General features: G+C 46.7%; 1 protein-coding gene across 2 annotated transcripts in view; it reads right to left on the minus strand.

Moving 5' to 3' along the window:
- Synm (synemin) overlaps window positions 1-1,901 on the minus strand; it is a 28,322-nt gene extending 26,421 nt beyond the window's left edge. For both annotated transcript variants that reach the window (XM_074061856.1, XM_020161771.2), the window contains exon 1: window positions 945-1,901. In XM_074061856.1, the coding sequence (XP_073917957.1) occupies window positions 945-1,754 (810 nt within the window). In that variant the 5' untranslated portion in view covers window positions 1,755-1,901. The remainder of the gene's footprint in view (window positions 1-944) is intronic.
- Between the last annotated feature and the right edge of the window lie 16,717 nt (window positions 1,902-18,618).

The raw sequence follows: 18,618 nt of genomic DNA on the forward strand, positions 1-18,618 counted from the left end.
TTCCAGTCTGGCTGAGACTGGGCAGGGCTGTGGCCAAGCACTGGAACTGGACTGGGTGTCCAGACAATAAATCAACCACAGGTGTCACCATGAGATGTCAGAAGGTTAGGGTTCAGCTTCTCTGAAATAGTAACCGTTTATATTAGTGTGCACTTGTAATAACATCCTGCCACAGAGACCTGTTTTCCCACAGTTTTTACACTACACAGAGATCTGACGTCAGTTCTACTGTGAGCAAAACAGCTCTGATCTGGTTGCTGTCCCTCCCAAAAATCAAAACATAAAAACCAAGCAGCCGCCCAGGGAACCACAACCAGCTGCCTCCAGCTGGGAAAATCCTTCTGGTAAAATAAAAAACCGAGCGCTTGCCTAGCAAGCACGAAGCCTGGAGCTCAATCTCCATTTCTGCAAATAAATAAAAATCAGAAATCGTTTTGGACACCCATTTGAGATTGGGCACCATCCAGGTTAAGGAGGTGTCATTGCCATTGCCAACACTCTGATCTATCGGAGTAGGAATGCGAGGTCACTTATGTAAGTCAGAGAAGTTTCTTGGTTACTTTGGGGTCTGAGTCTACTAGGTTGATGACGCACAAGAAACTGAAAGAAAAACCTAGAGCTAACAGGGTCATTTGTCAGGATGTGCCCCCACACGCCAAGATTTAAAGTTGACAACCTAACACGATGGTGAGGGACTGTCGCATGGCACTAGCTCGCTGAGTTGGAGAACCACTGGATCGTGCCCTTCTTCCAGAACGGGGGCGGGGGGATGCGGAACCCTACGGTCACCTAGGAAGAACGCTGTAAAGCTCTGGTCCCTAGATCCTTCGGGCACCTCGAGTGCACCGGCTACGAGTCCCGGGAACCCCGCCGCTCCCCACCCCGATCGTGCGCACAGTGCCGGCGGGGGCTGTAGGGCGGGGACTCCGATCCCAGGCACGGACCTGTCGCTCCTCCACCTGCAGCCCGTACTCCTCGCGCATCCGCAGCAGCTCGTCCTCCAGCCGCGCGCGCAGCTGCTCCAGCTCGATGGCCTCGCGCCGCAGCCCGTCCGCCTCCTGCGCGCACAGCCGCGCCTCCTCCTCGGCCTCGCGCCGGCTCTCCTGGCCGCGCCGCAGCGACTCCTCCAGCTCGCGCACCTCGTCCTCGTACAGCTGCACGGTCTCCCGCCACGACTCGGCCACCAGCAGCGCGTAGCTGTCGTGCACCTCCCGCAGGCGCGGCGGGGGCGCGGCGGGGCCGCCGGCGCGGGCTCGGTAGTGCATGGTCAGGCTGGCGGCGCGCGCGCGCAGCTCCCGCACATCGCGCTCGTGGGCCGCGTCGAGGCCGCGGCGCTCAGCCTGCAGCCGGCCCAGCAGCGCCTCGAGGGCGGCTCGCTCACCCAGCGCCTCCTGCAGCTCCCGCCGCTGGGCGCCCAGCTCCGCATCCAGGCGGCCGCGGGCGGTGCTCGCCTCCGCGTCCAGCCGCTGCAGCTCCAGCAGTTCGCGCCACAGCGCGTCGCGTTCGCCCTCGGCCACCGCCGTGGCCCAACTCAGTTCGTCCAGCTGCTGCCGCAGGATGCGAGCCTCCTGGGCGAAGCGGGCCTGCTCCTCGGCCAACAGGCCCTGCTGCCCGCGCCGGCCGCGCAGCTCCTCTTCCAGGAGCAGGTTCTCGCGCTCCAGCTCCCTCACCCGGCACACGTAGTCGTAGAGCCGGGCGTTGAGCTCCTGCAGCTCGGCCTTCTCGGCCCTCGTCTGCAGCCGCCAGGACAGCATCTTGCTAGGTGTGCGGGGGGCTCTCCCGGCTGACCGGTTCCCTCCTGCCCTGATCTTGTCCCCTGCGCCGCGCTTCGCCGGCCCCGCCGCTGCCTCGGAGCCCGCAGACTGGGGCGGGCGCTGCTGCGCGGCGGCACTTGGCCCACCCGGCGGGCAGAAGTGGGCGCGGGCCACGGCCTCCAGCCAATCAGAGCACGGCCCGAGCGGCCACTGCGACCGGACAGCGCCCCCTGCCGCTCTGACCGCGGTGCTGCGCGGCTGCCCAGCCCCAGGCCAAGGGTAATGCGTGAGGGCTGTCGGATTATAACAGGCTGTGGCTTGCTGGCTGGGCGAGGCTCGAAGAAAGGACTCCTATTGCTGCCCCTTTCGAGCACCTATGGCACCCAAAAGTCTTGCAGTTCATATGAAAAAGAAGCTACCACTAAGTAAGGCACGCTGGGAAGCTCGTTCCTTATGGGAGACTTCTTATCCGTGAGTCTGGAGACTGGGAATTTTCCTTTTTTCTTTTTTTTTTTTTAAAAGGGCTGGAGATGTAACTCCGTGGTAGAGCGCTTACCGAGCATGCGCAAGGGCCTGGACTCAATCCCCAGCACCCAAAATTTATATATGCATATTGTATATATACACACATATATGCATATACACATACACGTGTGTGTGCTACAGTCTCTTTTGGCTTAAAACAAATAAATCTCCACTTGCCAATATTTTCGTGTACAGGTAACACTTTTCTTTCCATACAGCGTGTGAAATTTCCATTTTCTTTCCATCTCATACAAATTGCTCTCATGGGACATCACACTTTGCCATATTAGTTTCATTACAACGGAGTAAGAACTCACAGAGACCTTGACGTGCTCTGAGTGCAGAACATTCTAGATGCCTAACACCTCCCCAGACTTTTACAACTGTCCTACACACACACACCTAATTTGACAGCCGGGTTTTTTTTTTTCTTCTTTCGACAATGTGCTCTTAAGAAAGCACTCAATTTAATTGTCATAGAAACTACAGCTCTTTATTTTGCATACTTGCATTTCATTAGTTTTCATGACAGTTACTTAAGTTACAAAGGTCTCTTGAGAAAAGCCCTCTGGGGCTCTCCTTGTGACAGGCACGAATCTTTGACCACCAATACTGGCAGAAAGTGCCTTTATTTTTTCTGGAGACCCCATTTGAGAGGTCCCATTTGCACGTGGTAGGAAGTTCTGTCTTTCATGTCAGACTTCCCTCTCCCTTTCTGCTATGGCTAAGTGGGAGGTGGAAGAATTTATTCAGCATCAAGGCATTTCAGTTAGGGAACTCCACCCCTGTGATTGTCTGTGCTTCTCCCTTCAGGTACACATGGACACCTGGCCCTTGCTTGTCAAATGCAGCAATGACACTGCTGCAGCATCATCACCAGACCTGGTGGCCAAACTCTGAGCATCTCTCCTGGACCACACTGGGAGATCAGGGCATTGTGGAGCAGCTCCCGCAGCCTTTTGAGCTCAACCATAGCTGTTAGTTCTCAGGACTGTGGTTCCCCAAGATTACCGGGGGGTCTGTGCCACCTTTCCTGGCTGGGCAGGGGACAGCTGTGCAGACAGGAGAGCCTGTCAGGTATCCGTGGGTCTTCAAGAAGGAGGCTTTGCTGTGACTCATTAAAATTTCTTTGTGCCATTCCTATCAGGGTCTTGGATTTTGAAACTCAAAACCTTCCCCTCACTTCTGCTCTAAATCCTGCTAAAAGGTACAGCTGCCCGGGTAGGGAAAGAGAGCACCAGGAAATAGCAAGAGAAAAAAAAAGTACTACTGGTTAATGTTTCAAAATAATATCCTGCTGTATCATACTTAGTCCACACAAAACTGAGGTTCAGAGGAGTAATTTGCCTAAGGACACACAGTTCCTAAATTTGGGAATAGAAAAGGTGGCGACCATGGGAGCCCACTTGAGCAGACAGGGGCTGCACACTGATAGGGAGGGGAATGATTGATGGGGTAGAAGAGAGGGCCATTTACAAAGGGCTTGGTGGGATGGATAAGAGCCAGAAGCACTTTAGCTGAGTTTGGGGGAGGCTGGAGCTCTGGAAGAGAGCCCCTGGATGAGGAAGGAGTAGGAGAAGGAAGACCCAACACCTCTGTCTTCCTGCCCTCCATGTCCTGCCAGTGTCTTCCATCCATAAGATGCTGGAGTTGGCTCCCACCGGCTTGTGAGTGCCAGCTGTTAACATTTTCAAGGATTTTGTGAAACACTTCTTAAACACAACTTTTATTAAAATGTAAATTGTAGGACCGGGGTGTGGCTCAGCCTGCCTAGCAAGCTCAAAGCGCTAAGTTCAAAACCCAGTGCTGCCAAAAAAAAAAAAAAATTGAATTGTAAATGCTTACAATTTAGTATACAAAAAGGAAATAAATGGTCAAAACGTAACACTTCCTAATTATTTTACTGCATTTTCTTGTCTGTTCTACATGGCTAGTGTGCAGTGTTACTGGGGAAATGCTATTTAGTGTGTGCAGTACAAACTCCGTGTTCTCTGACATCGTGTCGGTAGCTTAAATGTTTACACTAGAGAAATAAGTAAATGATTTGTTATTGTTGGCTTAATTTATCACTTGCAGGTTGTCTAGCTTTACGAAAGTGGTCTCTGAAACAGTTGATGGAGTGGCTCAAGTAGTAGAGTGCCTGCCTAGCAAAAATAGGGTCCTGAGTTCAAACCCCAGTGCTGCCAAAAAAAAAAAAAAAAGAAAGTGGTCTCTGTATTCCTCATATGCTAATAATTCGGATCAAGCTTACGAGGGTGTTGTGTCTGTTGCTGTTGAATTGTAAATAGTATAAAAATTTGAGGAAATATTTTTTCAATGTTTCAAGACTGTTATCCTAGTCAGCAAGACATTGCTTCATGACAGGGACTGGGTGCAATTTCTTGGTTATTTCATCTTTGCTTTTTTTTCCTGCAGTACCACTTGGAGCCACCACCTCCACCCCCCTTTCGGTGTATTTTTCAGATAGGATCTGTGCTTTCTCCCCAGGCCAACCTCTGACCATGATCCTCCTACCTCTGCCTTTTCCTGGAATTATAGGCATATACCACCACCACAATTGACTTTGGGGTTTTGTTTTTTTTTGAGATAGGGTCTCAAACCACAATCCCCTCATCTCTGCTTTTCACACAGCTGGGATTACAGGCATGTACCATCACGCCCAGCCTATTTCACCTTTCTTGATAAACAAAAATATCAACCAATGTTCACAGCGTGTTGCACTCATTCATCAATTGCCATAGAATGACTAAAAACACTAGAGTTCTGCAAAAAGCAGTGAGAACATTCTGTAGGAATCAATTTGCTGTATGGAATATATGATAAAGTGTATTGTATAGTCTATTAAGGCTTGTAACAAAAATTTGAAAGCTACCATATAAAGAAATATGGTTGCCACCATATAAAGAAATATAATTTTTTTTTTGGTGGGACTAGGGTTTGAACTCAGGTCTTCACACTTGCAAAGTATATGCTCTATTGCTTGAGCCACACCTCTAGTACATTTTGGTTTGGTTGTTTTTGAGATGGGTTCTTGCAAACTAATTGTCCAGGCTGGCCTCAAACCTTTATCCTCCCAATATCAGCCTCCTAAATAGCTAGGATTATAGGCTTGAGCTACCAGCACCCAGCAGAAACATGCATTTTTATTAATATCTTTTTGTTGTTGTTGTTTGGTAGGACTGGGGTTTGAACTCAGGACTTTGTGTTTGCAAAGCAGGTGCTCTATCCCCTGAGCCACCCCTCCAGTCCTTTATTAATATCTTAATGGGGAAAAAAAACCCTCCAGATTTCATTTCTTATTTGACATTCTTCTAGTCCACAGAGGGGATAATTTAAGCTGTAAGAATTTGTACATAGACAATAGCTAATGAATACATACATATGTATAAACTGACAATGGGATTCAACAAAATAATTTTTACTTTTTTTTTTTTTGCAGTACTGGAGTTGGAACTCAAGCCTACACCTTGAGCCACTCCACCAGCCCTATTTGTGTGTGTGTGTGTGTGTGTATAATGGATTTTTTCGAGATTGGGTCTTTTGAACTGTTTGCCCAGGCGGGCTTTGTACCGCGATGCTCCTGATCTCTGCCTTCTGAGTAGCTAGGATTACAGGCGTGAGCACCTGGCCTCATTTTTACTTTGAATGAAAAAGCGGATCTGTGTTTCTTTTTAGAATTGGCCTAATACCAAACAAATTGCTTTCCACTGTGATAAGACAATTGCTTAAATGATTTTTTAAAAACCACAGTCCCCTTTGGCTGGCTAAACACCTCAAAGGCCATCTATCTTACAAGTTGTTGCCATTTCCAATGAAAACAGAACTCAGGACTAGCACCGAATTGAAGAGACGAGAGTAGCATTTTAGCCTTACTGGTGTCAATAGGCATAACTTGAAGAAGCAGGTGGTCAGGTAACTGTCGGCCTCTGCGTGTAGTGCCGGCCTCCCGGCAGAGGGCGCTCCAGGACAGAGAGCCCAGCCGGGCGCCAGGATGACCTTGGCTAAGGGACCCTTCCCTGACCTTCCTGATGAAAGGGAAACAGAGCCCGCAGCGCGTGGAAAGCCCAAAAAGCAGGAGGGCCAAGTGGAGCCGGGAAGATCCAGCCTTGTCTACCAGCCCCTGCTCTGGGCTGGGAAAATGGGACTAAGTGATCTTTTTCATACTTGGGGTATGTGGAGAAATGTGTCTTGGCCCCATCCCAAAGATGTGGGATATTTAATGATCTCCTCCTTCTTCCTTTGCCCACCCCTGGTCATCCATTCTGCTCACTGCCCAGGGGTGGGCTGTGCCCCAGGCAAAAGCCAATACGCACAGATCTGACTGATTTTAATACTCAAAGTCTGGCACGTTTTTTAAGGAACTCCAGCTAGACGAAAGTTGAGGAGAAAGTCCTGAGGGAGAGGAGAGCTGCGCTGTCATGGACACAGGAAAACCTTGGCGGTGTGGGGGCGGGGGAGCTGGCGGAGTGGCTCAAGTGGTAGAGCGCCTGCTTAGCAAGCAGTGAGGTATTGAGTTCAAACTCCAGTACAGAAAAAAAAAAAAAAATCACCTTAGGAGAGGGCTGATGAAGAGGAGCCATTGCACATGGTTTGTTCCCTTCACCATAGTGGAAAGAGGGGCTCAAAACAGAAATTAGGCTGAGATACAGAAAACAGATCTGTTATTTCCCACACACCTAAGTTTGTGGACTGAGAGGCACATCTGACAGGTGAGGCCAAGTAAGAAATGAAGCAAGTGAGGAAAAGAAAATGCAGTGAGCTAACAGGAAGGGCTGAGCTGAGCGCAGTGGGGTACAGTGACTGAGCTTGGTGTGTGGTGCTTAGAACCTGCTTGACCTTGGGCATAACAACCTCTCTGAACCTGTTTCCTTCCCCATGTGATAATGAGAACAAAATATCACCTTAAAGGCTGAGACTTCATATGCATTGCTTTCATATGCAAGAGCTTACTAAATGCAGTGTTGGCACCCACGCATGATTTCTGGTGAATAGGATGAGTGTTTCACCCTCCAATGTGAAGTGGATACTGGCCATCCTGAAGCATGCACAGAACCACTGGCTTCTAGGATCAACTGGTCCTTATGTAGTCATTCAATGAGCCAGGCACTGTTCTGAGCTCTCAAAGTGATTAAGCGCTGTAGTTAGCACATAGCACAGCCCTCAGCAAATTTGGGTCATGGCCATAGGTGGATTTCTGGAAGCCCAAGAATCACTTGGAGGCAGATGGCCAAAGGTCTGCTGAAGAGCTCAGGGACAGATGTCAGTAGGGTCCATAGGGAGCAGGCAGACAGGGATGGATGCCCTTGAACCTCAAAGACTCAGTTTCCTCATCTGTAAAGGAAGGATAACTGTTTCTCCGAGAAAGTGCAGGACACTGTGTGTTTATTATGCCCTACCTCGGTTCAAAAGCTATTTGAATCAAGACAGTCTCACTCAGAGCTTAGGGCTCCCCACTTTGCCATAGCTCTTCTGGATATTTGGGGCAGGTGGGCAGGTAACTTATCATTGTCTCATAGGAAGACAGCAGGTGTTTGTTTGGGTATCTGTTGCCTTCTCAAAAGGTGCAAAAATTAGCATTTGTCTTGTGAAAAAAATGTGCAAGTACGTAAGCTGCATAACTTCCCTGTCTTAATTTGGAAAGTCATGTCACATGTCACATACATTACAAACGAACTTGGGAAGGGCCCCAAGTGGTAAGGAAACATTCCCTGGTTAATCTTCCCAACAGGAACAACACTCTCACTTCAATCTAAGAAAAGAAAGAATAATTTGCCTTCGAAGAACAATGGCACAACTGCTCCTAAAAGCACATTTTGCATGGAGTCCATTGGTGGTGGTCTTGATGACAGGGTAATTCAAACACTGGTTTTCGTGTCCCTCCTATGTGCAGGACTGTGTGTCTGGATAGGCCCTGGGAATGTGAAGGGGAGGAAGCACAGCCTTTGTCCTCCTGCACTCACTCCAAAGACTACAGGAGGCTTTGGGGAGGGTGTGCTCTTCCTCCTCCCCTAACTTTCCTCCCCCCTTACTGCACCTCCTGCCACCTGCCACCCCTGCTGGCTCCCCCACTCTTTGCAACCTCAACCCTTCAGCAAGTATCTGCCCACTGTCTCAGGTCTGGCTCAGTTTATGACATGAAACTCCCAACAAGGGAGCCCCCAGAGATAGCATGAACTTGTACCCAGCAGTAGTCACCAGCTACAGTCTGAATATGGATCGTCCTCTCTGAAACTCATGTTGAAGTTTAATCCCCCTTGTGAGATTTTAAGAGCATGGAAACATAATCCAGTTATGATGTTTAGAGACAGGGCTTTGGGAAGTGAATAGAATGAGACATGGGTCATCAGCGTGGCATCTCCAGGGTTGAATGCTGGTGACTTTAGCTTTATAAGAAGGGGGGAGGGGCTGGCAGAGTGGCTCAAGTGGTAAAAGGGCCTGCTTGGCAATCATAGGCCCTGAGTTCAACCAGCACTGCCAAAAAAAAAGAGGAAGAGAGAGAGGCCGTGGTTGTAGCTCAAGTGGTAGAGCACCTGCCTAGCAAGCGTGAGGCCCTAAGTTCAAACCCCAGTACTACAAAAAAAGAAAAAGAAAGCAAGAAAAAAAATTGTTTTTAAAGCGAGCTCAGCACCTATAATCTCAGTACTTGAGAGGAAGATGGTGGTTTGAGACCAGCCCACTCAAAAAGTTAGGTCCCATCTCAACAAACGAGCCAGACATGGTGGTTTAAGTCTGTGATCCCAGCTACTTAGGAGATGTAGGTAGAAGGATCACAGTTTGAAGTCATCACAGGCAAAAAATTGAGAGATCCTGTATGAAAAATAACTAAAGCAGAAAGGGCTAGAGGCATAGCTCATGTGGCAGAGAACTTGCCTAGCAAGCACCAGGCCCTGAGCTCAAACCCACACACACAAAGAACGAGGAGGAGGAGGGGGAGGAGAGGGAGAAGTAGAAGTAGACAGATGCCAGAACATACACATATGTTCTCCCTGTCTTTCACCATGTGATCCCTGTACTACTTTGGGACCTTGCCAACAAAAATGCTGTTACTCAATGTGGCACCTTGGACCAGAACTGTGAATCAAAATAAACCTCTTTTCTTTACAACTTAACTCAACCTCAGGTACTGTGTTATCAGCAACAGGAAATAGACCAATATAGCACCCAACCACTGTAAAAAGGACTGTCATCCCTTTGGGGAAGGACTGAGAATCACAACATTATTCACTGCCTTCCTTTCATGGGTAGGTACTGGGTCTAAGTGACTCAGGCTCATAAATTGGGCAATGATTTTCCATAGGGAAAATTGGATCATGACTGCACACCAGTGTTTTTGATTATATATATTTAGTGATGTGTTTGTGGGCAACCCATTTATCTTCCTCCTAGGAACACCATGTTCTGTTAGTCATCTCTGTAGATCCCTGAGGTCACCCCCCACCACACACACACACACACACACACACACACACACACACACACAAACACACACTGCCATTCCAGGCTTGCAGTTCATTACAGTAAATATATCCACCTTGCTTCTGATACTTACCGGCTGCCATTTGCCCTCTGCTAGCCAGTGGTTCTCAAAGTCTGGTTCCTGGACTAGCAGCAGAAGCATGCCTGGAAACTTATTGCAAATGCATATTCTTAAGGCTGGGGATGTAGCTCAGTGACAGACCACTTGCCTAGTATGTGCGAGGCTCTGGGTTTACCCCCAGCACCACAAGGGAAAAAAACAAAGGCAGCCAAGTAGGTCCTCAGTGTTCACACTTAGTTTAAGTTGCTGAGTGATAGAGCTGAGACTGACATTTTCTATGATGTTTAATCCATCAATGGCACTTGGCAAAAGTCACTTGAAAGAGTAAAAAGGGAAGGTTGCTCTTTCTTTCAGACCTTGCAAAATCCCACAATAGTGAAAATAGAGATTTGAACCCAAGACCCAAATTCCTGGGCTTCCACATACCAGGTCTAAGCCACTCTTTATGCCAAATAAAGAGACATGATGAATGGCAGGGAAAGGAGACTTATTAATTACACAGCTTGAGGCATGCTGTGGGAAGAAGCAAAGAAAGCACTCAGTCCATCTTCAGCCATCTTTGGGGTGCAGACATGAGCTATAGGTTTAAGTAGGCAAAGAATTAGGGGAGGGGACAAAAGGAATGCATAGCTAATCAGTCCCAGGCACAGGTGTAGCCTTATTCTTTAGAGGTAATGGAGAAGTTTTTAGCCAGAGTTATTATCACCTGGCAGATGGTGTGTCCTAAGGAGGCTCTTCTGTTAGTGGTAGTTTTTGTCTCTTGTCATGAAGGTGTTATCAGTCTGTCCTTCCTGGAATCCGAGGTGATTGCAAAGTGACTCCAGAATGAATGGTTTAGAGCAAAGACAGATACAAAATGGAGACAGAGATGCATTGCTTTTCTCCTGCTTTTTGTTAATTCATGGGCCTAAGTTAATAGTCAGTGCTTTTCAGCAAAAGCAGGTTAAGCGCCTCTTACACTATCGCCTCCCTCCACTTGTCTCCCATCCCACCTTCCTCTTGTCCCAGTTCATTGAGGGTGGAAGTCTTAGCAATCACACTTGGACAGCAAGTCAATACTCCACCTACCTATGAGCAGTGAACAATTTAAAGATGAAGGCAAGAAAACTATTCCCTTTACAAAGGAAAAAAAAAAACATACTTAGGAAAACAATTTAAGAAGTACAAAACATGGCCAGGCATGATGGCACACACCTGTAATACCAGTACTAGGGAGGCAGACCAGGAGGCCTGGCTCTATAGAGAGACCCTATCTCAAAAGAAGGAGAGGAAGAAGGAGGAGAGAGAGGAAAGGGGAGGGAAGAGAAGCAAGGGAGGCGTATAGTTTCAGAGGGTTCACTCCATGGTTGCTTGGCTCTATGTTTCTAGGCCTGGGTGAGGCAGGACAATATGGTGCTCCAGTATGTAGCAGAGGCTGTTTCCATGATGGCAGACAGGAAGCAGAGAAAGGGGCATACAAGAAGCGGGCAGGGCAAGATATAGTCCCAAGGATGCACCCTCAGTGGCCTACTCTCTTCAACTAGACCCCACCTCCTACTTTTCACCATCTCCCAATAAGGCCATCATACTATGAATCCATTAAGTGATTGAGCCATTTATTAGTCAGAGCCCTCATGATCTAATGGTCTCTGGAAATGCCATCACAAATACACCCAGCGGTGGGCTTCACTAATCTCAGCATTTCTCAATCTAGTCAAGTGGACCAGGAAGATTAACCATCACAGAGGGGGTTGACTGAGAAGGGGAGCAAAGGGCTATGTTCCTGATATGACAGAGCTGTTCCACATCTTGACTTTGGTGGTCAACACAACTGTACACATTCGTCAAATTCCTTAAACTGCACACTGGCAATCAGTGATTTTTTTATGTAAAATACACCTTAATAATGTTGGTTTTTTTCAAAAAAAGGACATCTATCTCAAGCACTATCATCTGTGATATCACCCATTGGAAATGTTAGTTTTGTGTGTCTGAAGTATTTTGAAATAAACACATAATTTGAGTGTCTTCATCCACCTCTACCCTTTTCACCTTTGGTATGTTCTATCTTGAACTCTGTTGGGTTTTAGCAGAGACTCCAACATGGTTGATCAGATGTGTTTGCCTTTTTCTCCTCTCACTTTGAGCAAAATTACTATCCAACCATGACTTCCAAACCATTTTGTCAGTGGCCACAGTCAGAAGGAAACAGATTTCACATTGCATGCACATGCAAGTAACTGAAACAACAACAAAAAAGTTCTACAAAACATTACTTATCCCTCCATCATTTTCATTTTTTTTAAATGCTGGATTAGAATCACAAATGTAACTCATGACTCATTAATGAGTTTGGATTCATAATTTGTAAACTCCTCATCTAAGTGATTGCCAGCTACCATTTTAGTTAATAACATTGGCCCAGCATTCATCAACTCCTGTGCGTTTTCTAAACTTGGTGACTATGGGTCAAGTTGAACATATTCTATAATGGATCACCACTGGCCTCCCCTGCATTTCCACCATCCTGAAGACCTGTGGTTGGGGGCAACCTAGATTTACCATTTCCTTACTGGTAAATAAATATCTCACATTAACTCATATGCAGTGAAATCAGTGGTGAAGGCCAATTCTCCAAAAAGACCAGAAACCAACTCAAATGCGCTGAAGAATTTTTTCTACTGTATTTGGATATTGCTTTGATGACATGGTCAGGGAGCTGATTTCAGTTTCTTGATCACAAAGTATCAGCACCACCAGTAAAAACAGTGGCAGCAGCAAGGCAACTGGAGCTTGTGAAATGCCACCCGGATTCCCCTTCTAGATTGCTCCAAATCTTAGTCATCAGTAGCCATGGTGAGTCAGAGCTTGAATGTTGGTAATACTGCCATATTTGAACTCCACTGAGTTAGATTTGGAGACTCAGGGTCAAATCATGGATTCCAGCTTAGCCTCACCCCATTCATTCCCATCTGTCTAAGTCCATCTACTGAATTTAACTCAAGTAAACTATTACCACATCCACAAAGCCTTCACTGATGGTGTCTGGGGACATGGGACCTGCCTTTGAACTCTCGAGGATCGAGGGTCTTCTGTTGTAACTCTCTGATGAAGTGTGCTCCTTTCTATTGGGTTGTCCCATTCAGTATGTCCCACTCCGCACAAAGGATGTGACTTTATAGACAGGGACAATGATTGTATTCTTCATCCTGGAACTTCTATGCTACCTCGTGCCAGTCCTTGCATTTGGTAAGCACTGACGAAGTAAAATATATAGTTGCTAAACTGTAATGTCTTAAACTATGGAAAGTCTAGGTTCAAGTCCTGATTTGGATATTAACCTGTATAATATTGGTCAACTCATTTAACCTCTTTGGCCCTCAGCCTCCTAGGTTGTCATTGAGGGAGTTGTGTCTCTAAGGTTCTATGGTGACCAACCTCCAAGATAGCGCCCACTGATCTCCACTTCCTGTTATCCACTCTTTCTTCATACCAGGGAGTCAGTATGTCACTTCCAAGACTGCATTAAAGCACTGTAGCTTCCTCCTTGTCTCATTTTTCTGTCTCTCCTTTGCCTCATTCACCCTGGAGGAGTTTGACCACCATGCATGGGCAGTCCTTTGTAGAGGTCTAGTCCATGAGGAACAGAGATTCTGACCAATAGGCTTGAGGAACGGAGGGCTGCCAGCCACCATGCGGGTGAGTTTAGATGTGGACTTCCAGTCCCAGTCGTCCTTGGCGTGCCCACAGCCCTCACCCATGGCTTGGCTACCACTTCATGAAAGACTCATGAGGCCTAAAATAACCCAGCGAAGCCACACTTGGGCATTTCAGCTTCCTGATCCTCCAAAACTGACATAATAATTTCTTGATATGATGTCATTCGTTATGTAGCAGTAGATAATTAATACAGACTATTTCTGGTTCAAAAACCTATAAGCCCAAAGTTCCTAAAGCAAAAAACTTGATTTCCAACAACTGTAGATCTTTCCCCTCCCAACACCAGCCAGAATCATGAAAAGATAACATAAAATAGGTCAAGATATATTTTGGAATAACAATATTTATCTTATTTGTTTGTGTAAGAGTTGCCAGAGCTTTGTTGATTTTGCTTCATTGAGTCCTTTATCTCACAAATGAAGGTACAAATCCAGATAAATTAGCCTGTTGGAATAATGGAAATGTTCTTCACTTCCACAACATTTGCATTTCTACAGTGGTGAATAAAAATGAGGTGGAGGCTTGCTTTGTTTCCCCTCCAGCTCCAGCCTCATCTTGAGAAATTTATCTGGAGCAGTGGTGATACTTGTGCATTCCTTCCCAGGAAGCCTGGGGCCCAGTGGAATCCCAAGGGAGAAGGGAGGGCACAGCTTACTAAATAACCTCCAGAAAAAGAGCTGATGCTTGGGAAGAGATAGCCCGGGAACAGGGACTGCCACGTCAGGCTGAATTAAGAGAAGACTTTTGCATCACAAGAAGTGATTTTCTGTTTAAAATGAGAACACAGTCCCATCAAAAACAGGGGGAAGTGAAGGAGGTCAAGAATACAGAGGTTACTGAAAGAGGCCTCTTGTTTCCTCTGGCCTAGGCCTGAGCCCAGGTAGCTCCCCAGTGAAAACAAGCAGCTGGTGGCCTCAAGACTCCAGGCTGATGACAAGTGAAGTACAGGTTGTATATCCCTTCTCTGGTGGTTAAGAACAGAAGTGCTTCAGATTTTGGATTATTTTGGATTTGGGAATATTTGCATATACATGAGATATTTGGGGAAGGGGACCCAAGTCTAAACATGAAATCCATTTATATTTCATATACACTTTCTGTACATAACCCAAAGATTATTTTGTACAATACTTTTAGTATGCTTTCAATTTGGTCACAACCCATTCCATGATGTCAAGTGTGGAATTTGTCATTTGGGCCATCATGTCAGCACGCAAAAGTTTTCAGATTTGGAGGCATTTTGGATTTCAGATCTTTGAATTCAGGATGGTTCAACCTATAGTGAGTTTGGGAAGATTGTAAAATGGTGTCAGGAAGGAATGGAGAAGGTGGGAATGATTAGAACATGTTGGGAAGACAAGTGTCCATTTTGCTCAATGTACCTTCGCAGTTGGTGTTTCATGGAGGAGAGCTTCAATACAGTTTTGTTGAATGGGCAGAGGTGGAGGGTCGGAGGTGTGGCTCAATCATAGAGGAGGTGCTTAGCACGAGAAGGCCCTGGGTTCAATCCCCAACACCAAACAGGGGAGAGAGAGAGAGAGAGAAAGAAAGAAAGAAAAGGAAGAAAGGAAGGAAGGAAGGAAGGAAGGAAGGAAGGAAGGAAGGAAGGAAGGAAGGAAGGAAGGAAGGAAGGAAGGAAGGAAGGAAAGAAAGAAAGAAAGAAAGAAAGAAAGAAAAGAAAGAAGAAAGTGGGAGAGAAAGGAAGAAGGGAGGGAGGGGAAGGGAAAAGGAAGAAAGGGAGGAAGAGAGGGAGGAAGGGAAAGGAAGAAGGAAAAGGAAAGGGTGAAAGAGAGGGAGGAAAGAAAGGAGGGAAGAAGAAAAGAAGGAAGGAAGAAGGAAAGGGAAGAGGAGGGATCTAAATGCCTTGGCTAGATGAGAATATTGGGACCTTTCTATGTTGCTATAGAAAAAGAAGCAGGTGGGTAAAAAGTGAGATGTGTGAGGCCAGAGGCAGAAGGAGAAGCTGACAGAAGGCCCAGACTATAGGTCGTCTTTCATGGAACTTAAGACCAGAGAGTTTTTGGTTTGGCTGCAAACCTCCCATTGGTTCCAGCAAATCTGTCTACTTCACCAAGATCACTCCTTGCTCCTTTCAAATTGTCACACCACATGGGGCTGAGTACACTTTTTCACTTAGATGCAAGTTTTTCCTTTCTTAACAAATAAAGATTAGCTTGGGGAGTGAGTAGCAGAAAAAACAATCAAAATAAAAATACTGGAGGAAAGGATTCTGGAAGATAAAAGAACTTGTTTATGGTTTAATGTATTAAAGAACAATCACTTCCCCTTGTATCCATCCATCATGTATGGGTCATTTTGGGGGGAACAATTTGGATAGATGGAATAATAGATGTGAAAGTCTCTTGAGCCCAATAAACTTGTTTCACTAGTCACAGGTCATTTTAACTTATTCATGTCACATAACTGTTAGGAAGGAGGAAACAAGTGTCCCTGCAACAACAGGACCAAGTCACAGAGTTCTGAACAAACTGCCCTTGTGAGGGAATGAGTCAGGGTGAGTCACGGGGTGACAAGTACCAGATCTTGAGTCCTAGATGTGCTTTGGGACCATGAGGGTTTGCTTTAGAGATCTCAGTGAGGGGTGGCAGATCACCAAACAGTCACATCTTCATTTGGCAAGTTCATGGAGGACCATGGTGCACAGATTACCCAGACACCCACCAAAACTCAGAATTTATGTTAAGCTTTGCAAAGAAGGCTATAATGTTGGAATGCCAGGGTAGATGTGACAACTGAGTCAGGTGGATATCTGGGTCATTGTCTGTGATTTGATCAGACCTAGGCACAAGGACTTAAGGCTGAGCCAGAGGTGAAGGCAGTGGATAATATTTGAAATATTAGCTAAACTCCCTTTCCCCATTCCATTAGTGAGCCTTCCATGTCCCTCAGGGAAGGGTGATCTGAGAAACTGAGGAAAAGCAGAGAGCGGGCATTGGCTTTAGCTTTCTAATGCTCAGGGCGTGGAAGGGAGAGAAGGAACAGTATGTGTAGCAGAACAGGAAGAGCTTTCCCTGGAGGAGGAGCACACTTTTTGTGTTGCCCTTGGTCCCCAAACCAGGAAAGATTCCTCATGCTTAGTATAGTAGAAAGGCTGTTGGGACGGGGTGGAATGGGATAATGGTTCTGTGTTAGTCAGCTGTAGGTTGCTATAACAGATATCTGAGGTGACCAACTTAATAAGATTAAGAATGTCTATATTGGCTCACTGGTGATTGATCGTCCTCAATGCTTTGGATCTATGGTGAGGCAGCATATCATGACCAAAATGCATGGAGGGACAAAAACACTCAGCTATGGCCCAAAAGGGAAAAAAGAGAGGAGAAGGCTGAGGTGCCAGTACCCCTTTGAGGGCATGTCTCCAGTAGACCTCCCTCTAGGCCCCGCCTGTTAAAGGTTCCACCACCTCCCAATAGTGCCACAGGCCGGGGGCCAAGCCTTTAACTCATGATTTTTTGGGGGACACTCCAATCCAAACTGTAACAGTTTCCAAGGAGGGCTCCTGTGCCCTGTTCCCTTGGGCACCATGCTAGGCAGAGGAAGAAAGCCCGGGTGGCTGTGAAATTTTAAGGACAGGGTTCTGGGAAAGGGGCAAGATTCCAGAGGTAGCTCCTGGAAGGAGAGAGAGAGAAAGTGAGAGACAGAGAGAGAGAGAGAGAGATTTGAAGGGCTGGATGGCTTCTACCACCCAGCCTCACCTTATCTCCAACACCTGACACCATATAATGCTGTTGAAAGTCAGGTGCAGAGCTAGAAAGATCCTGGGGACCTCTCCAAATTAATGAAACTACATTCCTACCACCAGGAGGACTCAGATGATGCTATAGGAAATTAAGTAAGCAAGAGCTGGGGATGTAGCTTAGGGGCAGAGCACTTGCCTAGCATGTACAAGGCCCTGGGTTCTAGCCAAGCACCACGAAAAAAAATTTAATTAAAAATAAATTTTAAAAGGAAAGTACCTTCTTTTCCATTGCTGAGTTTATAAATTGAGAGCTGCATGGTGCCAGAGGATCAGGTTGCTCAAACAACTGCACATGACTCCGGGTTGAGGTTTCAGACTGACAATGGTTTCAGTGATGACAGACAACCACCCACTTTTTGCCTTTTTGATTTTTTTTTTCTTTTCGCAATTTTGGCACACATCACGCTCTCTTTCCATCATGATCATTTCATCACAGCTCTCTGAGGCTTTGTCCAAGCTCACCAAAACAAAGTATGATAACTGAGTTGTGATGTCTACTTTGTGTGTAGGGAATGGAGCAAGCTGACCAGTATTTGCTATTTCATCCTTTTCAAATCTCAGGAGTGAGAATGCCTGAAAATTTGAGATGTGGCAAAAAAGTCCAGTTATTCAACACATGGGGAATATTCTACAAGGGCAAGAGAGAACTAATATAGTTAACCTAGAATCTGTCCATCCAGATGTTTGGGCAATGGACACAAGCAGTCCAAGGTGGCTTTTGTGGGGGGGGGGGACTGGCATTTGAACTCAGGGCCTACACCTTGAGCCACTCTACCAGCCCTTTTTTGTGATGGGTGTTTTCGAGATAGGGTTTTGTGGACTATTTGCCCAGGCTGGCTTCAAACCATGATCCTCCTGATGGCTGCTTCCTAAGGAGCTTGGATTACAGGTGTGAGCCACCAGCACCTGGCCAAGGTGACTTCTAACTCCTGAAGGAGGCATTGCCAGCCTGGCAGGAAGGACATGCCAAGCATCTTCTTGGGATCATGATGGTGGTGGAGTGAGGCAGGGGCTGAACCTGCAGGTGGTTAGGGGCCGTGATGGGCAGAAATGAGGAAGATAAGCAGGCAGGGAGGGTCACAGTATCCTTTCAAGGAACTGGAAGCCATTTGAGGATCAAAAATATTATAGGTGGTGCAGGGTACCGGTGGCTCATTGCCTGCAATCATAGCTACTTGAGAGACAGAGATCAGGAGAATTGCGGTCCAAAGACAACCCGGACAAAAAGTTCACAAGAGCCTACCTCAAAAAAACTCAACACACACAAACACGCAAAACAGGGCTGGTGGAATGACTCAAGTGGTAGAGCACCTGCCTAGCAAGCATGAGGCCCTGAATTAAAT

This window comes from Castor canadensis, chromosome 19 (assembly GCF_047511655.1).
Source record: "Castor canadensis chromosome 19, mCasCan1.hap1v2, whole genome shotgun sequence".
Taxonomy (NCBI): Eukaryota; Metazoa; Chordata; class Mammalia; order Rodentia; family Castoridae; genus Castor; species Castor canadensis.